Source organism: Colletotrichum karsti (assembly GCF_011947395.1).
Source record: "Colletotrichum karsti strain CkLH20 chromosome Unknown Scaffold34, whole genome shotgun sequence".
Lineage (NCBI taxonomy): Eukaryota > Fungi > Ascomycota > Sordariomycetes > Glomerellales > Glomerellaceae > Colletotrichum > Colletotrichum karsti.
This window is the reverse complement of record NW_024065934.1, coordinates 550712-564830: the sequence shown is the minus strand read 5'-3', so window position 1 is coordinate 564830 and position 14119 is coordinate 550712. Positions and strand designations below refer to the sequence as shown.

General features: G+C 47.3%; 4 protein-coding genes across 4 annotated transcripts; 1 reads left to right on the top strand and 3 right to left on the bottom strand.

Annotated features, from left to right (window-relative positions):
• Positions 1–1740: 1740 nt before the first annotated feature.
• Positions 1741–3060, top strand: CkaCkLH20_09592 (uncharacterized protein; the record flags this gene model as incomplete). The annotated part of the gene is made up of 1 exon (XM_038892307.1): positions 1741–3060. One exon carries the CDS (start codon positions 1741–1743, stop codon positions 3058–3060), a length of 1320 nt encoding a protein of 439 aa, XP_038742543.1.
• Positions 3061–3298: 238 nt separating this feature from the next.
• CkaCkLH20_09591 (zinc carboxypeptidase a) lies at positions 3299–8727 on the bottom strand (the record flags this gene model as incomplete). The annotated part of the gene is made up of 6 exons (XM_038892306.1): positions 3299–3803; positions 3855–3946; positions 3999–4112; positions 4167–4423; positions 4474–4773; positions 7776–8727. 6 exons carry the CDS (start codon positions 8725–8727, stop codon positions 3299–3301), a joined length of 2220 nt encoding a protein of 739 aa, XP_038742542.1.
• A 1354-nt stretch (positions 8728–10081) lies between these two features.
• CkaCkLH20_09590 (uncharacterized protein) lies at positions 10082–10438 on the bottom strand (the record flags this gene model as incomplete). The annotated part of the gene is made up of 1 exon (XM_038892305.1): positions 10082–10438. One exon carries the CDS (start codon positions 10436–10438, stop codon positions 10082–10084), a length of 357 nt encoding a protein of 118 aa, XP_038742541.1.
• A 1110-nt stretch (positions 10439–11548) lies between these two features.
• CkaCkLH20_09589 (uncharacterized protein) lies at positions 11549–12994 on the bottom strand (the record flags this gene model as incomplete). The annotated part of the gene is made up of 1 exon (XM_038892304.1): positions 11549–12994. One exon carries the CDS (start codon positions 12992–12994, stop codon positions 11549–11551), a length of 1446 nt encoding a protein of 481 aa, XP_038742540.1.
• Between the last annotated feature and the right edge of the window lie 1125 nt (positions 12995–14119).

Below are 14119 nucleotides of genomic sequence, written 5' to 3'. Positions count from 1 at the left end.
TAGAGTTAATAATTATATTAATAAAAATATTAATATTAATTAATATAAAGCTAAAGATATAAAAAAAAGATATTTTAAGTAAATAAAATAAAAAATAAAAAAATAAAAGTTATAATATAGTTTTAATAAAAAGAATAATCTCTTATAGATTAATATCTCTTATTAAGGTTTTACCCCCTTTAACCTTAAATAAAGCTATTTATATATTACTATATATATTATAAAGCTTATTAAGATAGAGTTTTATTCTTTTAGAATATTAAATATTAAATATATACTTATTAGGTATAGTAAAATAATATTAATAGCTAAATTATAAGGGTAGCTATATTATATTATATAGTATATTATATTTATTTAGTGTGTTATATAACTAGATCTACTAATATTAGAGAGAGGAAACACATAAGATTCAGTGGACTTTGCTGGTCATAGGTCTGAAAACTATAAAACTGCGGCGAACGAACTCGACGCTCATCCCGTTCATTGTGCTTTCTACGTGTGAAAGAGTCCGGAAATCAGGATCGGGTTCAGCCTGGCTAGATCGCTTCCGCAACTGTCTGAGACAGATGAGCTCTAGTGCTTCTGCAAGCTGCTCGCGGAAAAGCCATCGAATACAAGTTGATATTGCTATACTAAAAACGACTAGTTGCTTTTATTCGAGTGACGCCTTTGTCCGGAACGAAAAAGATGTCTTGCAGCCACTTCTGAAGCAACCATCGAAATGCCTGTTGAGGTCCATCTCTCCGGCAAAGCGAATGGGCCATCCCGGCCACAGGGATTACTTTCTAAGCCCAGCTGACACGGTGATGAAGTTTGTGACGTATGGTGAATCTGGCTATTGCCTGCCTATGGCTCGGCATTTTAGGTCTACCATCGTGCCAAGAGGGCTTGCCACTTTTATGGACCATTTACGTACTTGCGGCTACGTTGACGGTGGCTTTTACTGGGAAGCAGTGGTCGGCATTGTATATTACTTTGGGGCCCTCATATTGCAGCCCTCCAGTCGTCCATCCTCACACCAAGCTAAGCAATCCGTCCCTCAAGCGCTGATCGTGAACATGGCATCACTACACCATGGTGTTATTACAAGTCGCAAAACGGTTGCCGAGTCCATGTCAAATCGGAACCCGCATGCAGTTATTTCTTTGGAGGCCCTAGTCGAGTCCAACGTCGAGTTTGAAAAGCCCTCTATGAAGACCGAAATTCAAAGTTGCCCGGTACCAGAAGCCGTGTCTCCAACAACTGAACAACCATCGGCCGTCGCAAAACTCATTACGGGGACTTGGATGCTGGAACTGATCTCCTTATGGCTCTCCATCGCGCTCTTTGCCATTTTCTGGGCAATCCTCGTCAGTAGCAACGGAAAGCTTGTGTCTCAATGGCAATTCGTCGTCTTCGGTATTCCAACCTCTATGCCATCTATAGCCGCAGCCACAATGACTACGTTCCGGGTATTCATGACCTCGTTTGTTGCTGCGGCAATGGGACAGCTTAAATGGCATCATCTCAGGCAGTCTACACCTAGACCTATTGCTAGTCTGCAGGCGTTTGATGCAGCAACCCGTGGAGCACCAGGATCCATCAATCTTTTGGTGTCAAAAGCGGCATTGCAAGTAACATGATTTCGACTATTGCCTAGCAATAGGGAGCTCAGAATACCATCACTGACTTTGATGCAGATATTCCTTACACATTTCTTTTGGGTGTATCCTGCTCCTCGGCACACTCGGGTTGCAAATGATAACATCGAGCGCCATAGATCAGACCTCCGACCTCCATTGGGAAGACTCTGATGTCAACGCAACCTTCCCGTACAATCACTTCTTCAACGCTACGATTCAGAATATCACAACGACCACACGTACAGAGGAACAAAATGTCATTGCCTACCGAGAAATCCGATCGTCTCTGTACTTTGCCTGGTCGTTCGCCGAAAGTTCGCCAGATATCACAACTGCCCGGATTCCACTTTTCTGTTCCGAGACCAAATGCCAATGGCAAAAGATCACCAGCCTCGACATCGACTACCAATGCAGGAGCGCACCTACAGATATGGATGACGACAACTTCGGTTACTCAAACCAAGCCAACATCACGAGTCGTGTGGGAATTACCGGGCCCAACGGCATGTCAAATTTTACGTCTGCCCAGATCCGTCTGAAAGCGAGTCACAAAGTCCCAAGTGATAGCACTTTTCATCCAGCCTTCTCCGACAATCCGGGGTTGATTCTTCACTTGGCAGGAATCGCTGAAGTAGGTGACCAGCAGTTCGAAGCAGCCGAGTGCGTCTTTTACTGGAGAGTGAAACGGATGACTAACGTCGTCTATCACGCCGTCAACCAATCCCTCGAGAAAAATGAGGACTACGATAACAGCAGGCCAGAAATTGGTCTGGTGAACAACAGAAGTAGTCTGGTATTCGAGGGCCACTGCAATGACAATACGATCAAAGACCAGACCAGCATGGATGTCTCCGGCATCGACAACTGCACCTACGCGGTCACTCTCGATGCACATGCGGGGGTTCGGGAACTCCTCATTAAGTTCCTCCCTGGGCAAGTCGTCCGAGAAGAGCAGAATGGCGAGACGGTGTACCGACCCAACACCACAGCGATTGATCTTTTTCAATGGACTTGGAGGAGAGTTCAAGCGGATAATTCTGAACCGACACCACTGAACAAAACCATGCAGATATACAGCAACAATGTGTCCAAGATGATAAGCTATAATATCCGATGTCTTTCAAACAACACAATTTCCGGACAGGTCGGCCTTTACGGCCAATTCTTTAAGATCGATACACTTTACGTTCTGTACCCAGGACTCCTGCTGGTTTTCAGTACGTATCTCCTGGCGTACACCATATGGCGTTCATGGAACGAACCGACATGGAAGACTTCCCTCCTACCATTACTCTACCACGGACTCGAGAGCCCGGCTCTTGACCATGGACGTGCCAGCACCAATCTGGCCTGGATGAAAAAGTCAGGTGATCACAAGAAAGTCGTACTCCGCGACAACGACGATGGCTTGGGCTTGAAGTTAAGAGTATCATAGCTGATCAACATCAAAGCTTTGCATGAAAGACTAGTCGGTTGAATCAAAACCCTATTGATGTTATGATTATACCACTTCACGTGATACTTGGTCATCACCACGCATAGCATTGAGAGTCATCACGGGGCATGAATGAGACGAGCAATGTTGGTATGTTGACCGGGATCCAAGTATAATGGCAAGTATAACAAAACTCCCAGCTTGTCTTCGGAAAGACGGGGTGCACTTTTTGCCCATCTCAGACATTAGCAAGCAGGTACTTCATACCGTTCCACTGCTCAATAGCACTGGGCAGAATCTGCGCAGCAGGCAGAACGAAACCACCGCCAGCACTACCCGAGGGCCTGAGCTCAATCGTCCATGCAACCTCGGCACCAGCAGCACCGGTAAGGTAGTCAGGAGCACTGCCAGTTGTGGCATACAGCGTGGAGCAACTCGGGCCGTACGTAAACCGCGTACCATACGCCTGCGCAACTGTGGTGGCCGTGTTGCCGGCAAGAGTCATCTGTCGGGCATGGTTGGCAGCGCGGGCATTGCAGTCATATCCATAAGGCAACAGAATGTACTGGCCGTAGCTGTGCCAGTCGATGAACAGCTTGATGCCGTTTCCAGCTGCGAGACGGTCGGTATACGCCTTCAGAGCGACCATCTCGGGAGTGTCACCGGCAGCCTGGCCCTTGTATGTCTCGGAGCAAGGGCTTGTGGAGGCACCTCCGGGAAGTTGCCAGTTGAAAGGCCAGTTTCTGAGAGGTGTTAGTGTCAAATATTACGGGGCTACTCATGCGTTCTCATACCTGTTGATGTCAGTGCCGATGCAAGTGCTTCCAGATCTGGGCAGACGGTTCTTACGCCACAGACGGTCGTTGGTTTGACTGTACGCAAAACCCTGAATGCGTTAGTTTCGTTTTCAAGCATGCTTAATCAAGGGTTCTACTTACATCGGGATTAACGATGGGCAGAATGTAGAAGTCGTACTTGTCGAGGATGGCCTTCACCGCCGCATCGTTCTTCTGGTAACCATCAATGAGTTGGTACGTCAGGTACTCAACAACCTATAAAGCATCAGTCTCCGTCATTCGAGTAATTCAAAGATTTACTAGACTGACCATTGTGGTAATCCACTCGCGAGCGTGAACAGTTCCGTGCCAGTAGATGGCGGGTTTGGAACCCTTACCACCGCTGCCCCAGAGGTGAATACCCAGTAAGGATCGTCCACCATAAGAGTTACCAGCATTGATAATCTCCGAGTTGGAAGGGAAGTTGGACTGCAGGTCACGAATGAACTGCTGGTGATCCGCGAAGGAGTGGTACGAGTTGAACCACGTCAGGCTAGGCAAAGCCTGAATGATGGCATCGCCATTACCTATTGACGTTAGGGACTTTTGTTGAATCGGGTCCTGTCGAGCGACCTACTCTCGTAAGGAGCGAATACGCCCTCCTCGGCGATATCGGCACCAAGGTCCTCATGCAAGATCTGAGTCTCAAGTCCAAGTTTCTCGAACTTTGAGACGTCCTCAGCAGGGATGGCTACGTCCAAGTGCTCGCTGTTGTCAAGGTTAAAGGGGATGGCAGCGATGTTGGCGATCTTAGCCTTGATCGAGGCGGGATCATTGTGAGTAGCGATCCGGAACGCCTTGAACCCGTCGTAGGTGATCCTCTTCTCGAGCGGGGTGATTGCTGCAGCAGATGCTAGCGGAAGCACAAGGGCGAGACCTGAAAGGAACTTCATGGTTGCTGGCACACTCTGATTCGGGCTTGAGATGGAGGACTGGAAACACGACCCAACCGGCGAAGGCGATCACCCGGCCTTTTATGAAGACAGGACGAATAGATCAACAATGCGTGATTGTTGACTAGCCAAGACAGAGGTGTCACCACTCGGAATTGTGTGACCGACCCTCCTTTGCAGAATATGGTAGGTGTGATTTGTGGCTGCACCGTTTGATAAGAATCAAGCTGGGGTTGATGTGGAAACCCCGCGTGGCACAAAGCCATACTTACTGAGCTGGGCCCCGCTCCTGTAACTCTACAGTCCTGAATAGATTCGACGATGAGGGAGAAATTGTACTCTAGCTTCCTTAAAGCTCAACGGAGACCTTTTCTCTGAGGACACTCGGTCTGAACATAAATTGTTCGGTGGCTCAAATATTCATCTGAACGTTGAACTTCCTGTTCGGCTTTACCACAGATCCTTAAAATGGCTCACAAGTTGCAAAGGTTGGGCGATGAGAGCCTGCACAGTCGTGCGTCACTCTCTTGAATGCGGCAGCTTGGCCCGTTGCGGGGCAATGCTGGCTGGCCGGGGTAAGCCAGCTGCTGCCGAGCGGAGATATACGCAAGGAAGAACGACGATGGATCTAGAAGCTGTTGAAGCTGTGCTTGTCAGACAGGTATGCTCTCCAAAGCCACCGTTCGGGTCAAACAGCATCGAAGCATACAAGATTAAGTACCTAGTCTTCATGCTCTTACATGTGCTATGAAGCTAGCGAGATATCCGTCGTGAGTATTGTTGATTCTTCTGAAGCCGCGAAATCACATTATTAGGTCTATGATACTGGTAGAGACTGATGTTCAGCACTGGGAGTGAGTACATACGCCTCATGTGCCCTTCCGTGCTCAACCCCGAGAGCTCGCGTAACAAGATGTTGAACTCTTTGGATAATGAATCAATAGCTGTGCTAAGCAGCTCGTGACCTTCCTAAAACAAAACAGCCAACATTGGCGACACCAAAATTGCCGCCCATCGTGACATATCGCAAATCATAAGCGGCTTCCTCGCAGAGACGAATATGGAAGGCGGCATTGATAGATGCTGATTTGAATACCTTCGCCGTGAAGGCTTCGAGCACGCAACCCATCCGTTTCTTCTCACCTGCCTAGAAGGTTTAAGCTTAAAAGCTTCCTGGATGGAGTTGATGTGGTGGCTGGACTAATGGAACGAGCCGATCTGCGAGAACTTGTTGAGGGCTGTTGCCGAGCCCTTCAATGCAACCTTACGCGGCGATTTTAACCTGTTTTGGTGCACTTCTCTGGCCAAGGGCCTCGCCAGAGACCTCCACCTATTCAGTGACAGAACGCCAACACTGAAGGTTGGAAGCACAGGTTTTTTCTAGCGGGAGAATATGGTTGCCAAACATGTGATCTCCACGAGGAAACATAAGATCACAATCAGCTACAACTGAGGCTTATCCAGGCAAGACTCAAGTGGTATCGCTTGTTGCAATGATTGAGTCAAAACACGCTGGTGATAAAGTGCCAAGAACCTTGGCTGCATGCCTAGAAATAGTACAGGCTCATGAGCTCCCTGAATTGGAGGACGCCAGTCAAGAGTTTAATGATACAAAGTACGACGAGATCTTTGAGTGATGGGGTTTCCTGTGCTAATGGATGTTGATGTAAGCATATTATGTATTGAGGCGCACTGATAAAAACAAGTATATAATCCTCCCCTAAAAGTTAAAGTCGAGAAGATCCAACGTATAGAAATTAATAGTAGAGTCTAAGTATAAATTATTTATATATTACCTTTCCTATATTAGCGCTATTATTTAATAATAAGGATTAATTTAAGCCTAATTATATTTAATATATCTATAGAAACTACTAACTTTATATCTAATATATCTAGATCCTAACTAATACTTCTATATATTATCTTATTATTATTAGGGTATTAAATAGATTAAGCTTAAAGTTATTATATAACTTACTATATTATAATATATAGAGTATTATTAATAGCTTCTTCTCTATTTTAATTACTATTTAAGCTATATATTAATCTAAATACCTTTATAGTATTATATAAATAATATAATATTTTTTAATTATTTATTCTTTTAATAAAATAATATTTATTATAATATTTTTAATATAATATATCTTTAAATACTTTTTAATATATTTTAAGTAAGAGGGATAGTTATTCTTAATAGTATTTAAAAATTAAAGCTAATAATTAAAGTTAATAATTATATTAATAAAAATATTAATATTAATTAATATAAAGCTAAAAATATAAAAAAAAGATATTTTAAATAAATAAAATAAAAAATAAAAAAATAAAAGTTATAATATAATTTTAATAAAAAAGATAATTTCTTATAGATTAATATCCCTTATTAAGGTTTTATTCTCTTTAACCTTAAGTAAAGCTATTTATATATTACTATATATATTATAAAGCTTATTAAGATAGAGTTTTATTCTTTTAGAATATTAAATATTAAATATATACTTATTAGGTATAATAAGATAATATTAATAGCTAGATTATAAGGGTAGCTATATTATATTGCGTAGCGTATTGTATTTATCTAAGTATAAATCATAAAGTTTATCCCACTCCTTATCCAACATATATGTTTGGCTGATATCCGCCACCTCGATACCAATTGACACTAAGCTTGGGCAGTACACCTCCGCCTCCGATGCAAATGCGCGCAAGTCATTGTGACTGAACTCTTTTGTGAAATGTCCCAAGCCCAGTCTCTTCAGACTCTCTGGGAGAAGCTTTCCAAATCGGCTCATGGGGTATCTGTCTTCCGACTCGTCTAGTCCTGTGTCAAATAAAACGTTCGCATCGATACGAAGTTCCTCAAGCACTTGAAATTGCTTCAACGACGTGATCAAACCCGAGACCTTGGTTGTTCGGGCCCCAAGATTCAAATGACGCCACTGCATCATCTTCTCAATTTGCCACGCAGGGAACACACCTCCGAGCTGGGTGAAGAGCTCGTTTGATGAGTCCTCATCATGTGAGATCCTCACCTGCGCCATATGCAACCTCAAGAGCCTCAGCTTTGTGCATAATGGTTCTAGAGCTTCAACCACGTCTTGGGGAAGGCACTGTTGCTTGGTCTTCTCGGATGGCCAAGAGAAGCTGAAGTTCGTGACGTTCGGGAAGCCGCTCATCAGCTCCTTGATTTCACTTCCAGTAAATGTGGCGTCTACGAGATGCAGTCTTATGACATTGTCGAACTGCGCTCTGTTGACAGGACCACAAACCCTGCGAAGCCGGAGAGACTCCAGATGAGGCGCCCACTCAGCCCAATGCTGCACCTTTTGCCAAACGACGTCGTCGTGGAGGATTTTGGTGAGCTGGGGGAACAGGAGAGGCCGGTGCAACGCAGTGGAAGCTGTCGGGAGGGTGTCGAAGGCAGTGGGTGAGTTGTACGAGCAGCTGTCTATGGAGCGAATGTTCGTGGTGTGGGCTAAGATCATCTCCATCAGAGACTGCGTGACCTCCGCTTCGGTTCCTTTCATGTAGCCTTCCAAGTCGAACGGCTTTCGGTCTGCCTCGGTTTCGGGTGCGTTTGAGCACAGGAACGCCGGAATGTCGACTCCAAGGAACAAGGTGCGAGGGGAGATTCCCGATTTGTAATCCTCCCACGGAATGGCGATGAAATGTTGGACCGCTGAAGCAATGTCCGGATTGCTCACAACCCGGTTCAGGAGCTCGATGCATTCCTGTAGCGGCGGTGAAGGCAAACCACGACCACATATACCGACGTCTTTGAACAAAATCTGGATGCAGTGACTGCGGACGCGCTTCGACGTTTGCGAGAATTTGATCAAGTTCTTGAGTCTGTCGGGTCCCCGAAAGATCAACAAGGTGATCTCGTTCAGGAGATCAGTAGGAAGTTGGTCCAGCGCTGGTCGGCCCATCTTGACAGGAAGGCTCCGTGAGACTCAAATAAGAGACTTCCAAGTAATGGGTGATTCCATCTCCTCAGAAAGGTGGGCATTCGGACTCAATTTTATGTTCAGCCTGCTTGTTCCACCCACCTTTGCTGCCTATGGATAGACACGGGGACGTTGTGTGATCAACATCTCTGCTGTGGTATTCAGTGCAGTAAATCCCTGAATACACCTACGACTCCTTCGTAATCCCTGCATTTGTATAGGCCGTTCTGTGAATTTTCTTTTTCCGTCTCGCCTTCATAAGGTATGGTCGTATCATGGATGGATGTCTCATATCCAACCACCAATGGGAATATGTAGACACCCACCGCCGCCACGCAGCAATCGCATCAAAGTGCGGATAAGCCGACATTCGTAAGTTTGCGTCTTGCAGCAATCACAAAAAGAAACCATATTTAGTGCGGTCAAAGGTGGTGCAAGTCGATCGAATGCTCCTACGGATAGGCATTCAGGAACTCTGATCACACTAAGCTACAAGTAAACTGATTCAAAGTTATGCCAGTGTTGTATTCAGTGTATGCAACCTTCCCTGCGACCTGCCTACGAATAAGTAAAGAAAGGTGTGCACGCTGTCTATTTATTGCCTCCAACTTATTCACTTTGTAAATCAACTCAATTGAGCATTTCGAGGCCACCCCTAGCCTCCAATTGAGCAAGGCGACGAGCTCGCCCTTCACTGAGCTCCTTGGAATACTTGAAACAGTGTTACCTAGCTCATAATGCTAGGGATTGAATACAGCCCCCCATTCCTATCCAGCCACCCTTTCCCATGCGCCATCCTCTCCCTCCTGCCCCTCCTGCCCCTCACATTCTTCACGTCCTCTTGACAGAGATCCACATGAGGGCTCTGCGTGTGAGGGCTCTGTCCGTAGGGCCTCTGAATAGCCTCACTTGTTGCCTGATTAGGTAATTGTAGATTGCGTGGTTTTATGAAGTACCTCAGTTGAGTTGAAGAATATGAGAATCGTCCAATTAGGTAAGAAAACTGGTTATATGTTGTAAATAATTAAAGGAGTTCATGTCTGCATCGACTGAAGCTATCAAGGCGCTGAAGCTGTTTTACGTGCCCATGGTCTGCGATGTGTCTGATCACAGCTCATGCACGTTTCGGTGTAGAAATGTTTGCAAAATGACAAGTAGACAAGATGAAGTGATCTGATATTCCTCATACGTGAGAGTCCTTGACCCAGCTCAAGTGATTCACGTGTATATATTTGATATCTAAGAAAATATCTCCTATTACTTAAGAATAAAGCCCCAGCGTCTCTTTGCTACCAAATTTGGCTCAACCCTTCCACCTCCGTCTTCGCATCTTCGTCTAGACGGCTTTCGTCGCCGTTGCGCAAACAGGTGTCGAGATAGTTGTTGGCGTTGAAGCGTAAACATAGACGACCTTCTCAACTTGAGGTCCATGACCTCCCCAGAACGGTGCCCGCGCTTCCGTCGTAGTAACATGACTGCAACCATGGCAGTCTGTGGGACTGGGTACAGTGACTGTGCTGTTGTAGAGCGTAATGGTACTGGTAGGCTTGAAGTCGCCGGTAAATCCGTGATCCAGGTGCGTGACAGTGGTGGTGCAGTCGCCGGCTACTGCCTTTGTGGTTGGGTCTGGCATGGGGCTGGCCATGCTCAGACTTGCAATAGCCAAGACGGCGAGTTTGATGTAAGTCGACATGATTGGGATAAGCGAACGTTGGATAGAAGTCAGAGAAGAATCTTTCTTGAATGTGTCTGCAACTGTTGATGATGGTATCGAACCGTCTCAAGGACGAACAGGGTCGTATTTATGTTGCTCCATGTGCAGATCCCCGGATCTGCTGGAAGTGCGAAGGATCCACGATGGCTCGGAAACCATGATGATCGCTGTGTAAGATCGGATGAACGGCAAACTAGCGGGGTGCTAGACTCGTTTTCCGAACTGTCTTCACGCTGTTGCTGTGTGACGAGGCAGGGCTATTAATATCACTGAGTTATGTTACCGTTCAGCAGCCACCTCTGTCGTTCGACGCGGAGGGTCTGGAGGCATGAATGCTCAAGATTGATGGTTGTGCCCCTGAATAATAGCAACGAATGGAGTTGAACATCGTGTGGTAAGCTTTTTCGTGTGGGGAAAGATAGCTATGAATTTATTGCGACGACACGGGCTGTCCCTGTCAGTTATCCCAATCATGCGCCCCTTTTGAAAGCTTGTTTCTGGCGATCGGACGAGCAATCGTTTTTCACATTTCAAGGGTTCAGTTGCAAGATGGGGCTGTGTAGGGTGCCATTCCGCTTCGGACGTGAACTTGTTGCTCGCCGTTGCTAACATGCCGGACAAGCCGAGCAATAGTCAGTTCGACTAGCGGCTGACATTGCCCTCAGTTATGATCACTGAAAGCATATGTCGATCAAATCTCTAGCAAGAATTGTGTGTCTTAGGTCTTACAACCGCAAGGGCCGGGTCCATAGAGCACTCGTTGAGCAGTCTTCACGGCTGCAAGGAGGTACTCAAACTTGTCGGATTCTGAAGCGTTACCTTCCCAACCTCTACTATGAGCTTCAAGCGAAATGACTGACTCATTCATGATATCCCAACACTTGGAGCCCGACTCAACGTTTGCGAACTGGATGCGAGTGTGGTAGATATCTTCTTCACAAGCTCTTGAGTTTACCAGAAAACGCTTATGATCCTTAGGACGATGACTTCGAACCGTCTACTCTAGACATTACTATTCTCAAGATGAAGCTTCTACCCCATAACGCCGTATACTCCAAAGCGTGCTCGATATCCAAAGGGCCATTCGTACTAATCCCAGTCCTTCTCGACTTTCCAAGCATCGTCAGGATGCAAGCCGGCAGCAGCGAAGTCACACCCTCTATGGCCCCATTTTCTCCTGAAGACCTCCCTGCCAGCCTCTGTCATCACGTCGATGCCGGTCTGGAACCCAAGAGCATCGTAGTAGTACGGCTCACTTGGATCTCCGCCCCTTTGTCCCAGTTGCCACGTGTTCCTGTCTCGATCGGCGTGTTTGTGATTAAACATGTCCTGGCTGATGCGGAATAGCTTCTTGAAGGATATGAGAGGGTCAAGTATCGTCGTCGTGACACCTTTGCCATCCACAGCAGCAGCGTCGCCTGCCGGGGGAAGATGCGCGAGGCTCTCCTCCAGTCCGCGCTTCTCCGGTGTCTCCTTCGAAAGGTCTCTGGAGACCTTCGCAGGAGGTGGATTCGGGTCTGTGAAGCTGAACCCTTCCGGTACATCTCCCTCGCGGTAGAACATCCTCAGGTCCTGAAGCACCGTAGCAACATCCTGGATGATTCCCGCCCTGGACTCGTTCATGCTCCAACCAGCCTCTTCAAGACGCCAATGCATATCGCAGTCCGTCATGTAGTATGGGATGAAGGTGTCGAAACCACCAACGCTTTCGTACGCCTTCGGGTTCACCAGCGCCAGGTGGTCGTACGCGAAGAACCTCGCTCCCCATTTCGGGTCAGTCCTCAACGTGTGATTTACCTCCCGCACTGCGAGGTCGTAGATTGTCTGATACTCGGGCGTATTGACCGGTCCCGAAAGGCCCTCGGCGCCCTCTTCCAGAGACATGACAAACGAGTCCATGTGGCTCCAAAAGTAGTATGGCCACTTTTTGTCTTTACTCAGGGAAACAAAGTAGTTTTGCAGCTGAGCAAAGTTGAGCAGCACAGGCGTGCGAATCACGTGGACTCCGAGCATGTGAAGCTGTGTGTGGTTCAGGTACAGTGGGTTCTGCAAGCCGAGTCGGCCCATCGCGTTGGACTCATGCACTCCCGTATTCTCCACCACGTATATCTGTTCCGCCGGCCATCCTGCCGTGACGTATCCGACAACAGTTTGCAGTAGCAACGGCCAGCTGCGCGTGAAGCCGATGAGCAGCGGTGGAGCGATGGGCAGATCGTATTTGGTGTAGACGTTCGGCTTCTTAGGTATATTCCAAGAAGGAATCGGAGGGGGGTTCGAGGTCATGAGAAGGGGAAACGGGTCTTTGACGGGAGGCGGTGTCCATGTCGGTTGCGGTTTGTATGTGGGCGTCTTAGGCAGCCCATTCGAAGACTTGCCAGCTCCGGGTCTGATGTCTGCTACTCTTGTGACAACGGTGTTACCGAGATCGGTGCGAAGAAAGACGTAGAGAAGGCATATCGAGAGGGCAACGTAGATATAGGTAAACGGCTGCCGCGACCGCGTCGATAGCAGCCGCGGAGCTGCTATCGATATCATATTCGTTTTAGGTAGAGGAGAAACTGATTATATCGGTGGCGATCTTCGGTGAGGCTTAGGAATGTCGAGGTGATGTTGGCGATAATCGATGGGAGCCGGTCGAGAACAAATAAAGTTGTTTGCAGTTTCGTTTGCCCTCCTTTAGGCACCAGGACTGGATTTGAGCAACCGACGGTATTGATGGTGTCACGAAGGGAGACGCAACTCGGGTTGCTGCTTCCACAATGCTGGCGTTTGTGTGTTTGTCGACGGGAAGGACCAAACATCCATTCACCTCTCGATGCTTCTTGCTTTCGCCCACCCACACAATGACCCGTTCGTGCTTCCCCAAGTTCCACGACAGACAAACGCTTCCTTCTATTGGATTTCGTAGACGCGGTGTCGTAATCTCATGTGGCGCATTCATTCATCGTCGGGTCTTACTGAGTTACCCACATCTGAACATACGTGGCTCATCGCGAGTTCATGAGACGTCGCTGGGCGAATTCTTTGGATAACAACATTGTGCAAAATTCTCGAGGACGAGACGAACCGAGTACAAGACCTCGCGCCCGGCCCTCGCTTCCCCTCCTCGACTTTTGAATGGCGAATGCGAAAAGTCCTAACTACAGCATAGTCAGCTAGACTCGAAAACTAAATAACCAGGCAACGTCATCACTCACTCATTTCTCGGCTCGTAAGCGGCGGCGCTAAATACAGACCGCTTGCAAGGATGGCCAGATGTTTCAACCCGCCAAAGACACGCGTTTTGGGCACGCCCGTGGCTTGTGCCCGGCGAACGTGGGGAATGTTGAGTGCGCTTTGATAGACCGCAATCGACCGAGCACGCAGGTGGTGGCAAGGATAAAAGAGGCTCGGCGAGCTAGAACCTAGCTTGGACAAGTGTGCGGCCTGGTTGGCGCATCCGTCTCAATTCCACAAAGCTTGTCTCATGAAGTAGGTTGGGACATTCCTGGTCTAACCTGATCGATGATGGGATCAGCCTGGAATAGTATTTTTGGCTGACCATTGGGATTGGCCTCGCCGCTACGTCGTGACTCTGGCGAAGCATCGCGGGTTCTCTTGAGTTTCTTGCCTCTTCTTTGCAGGCGGGCATTCGTCGCCCGCATGGCACACCGATGTGAA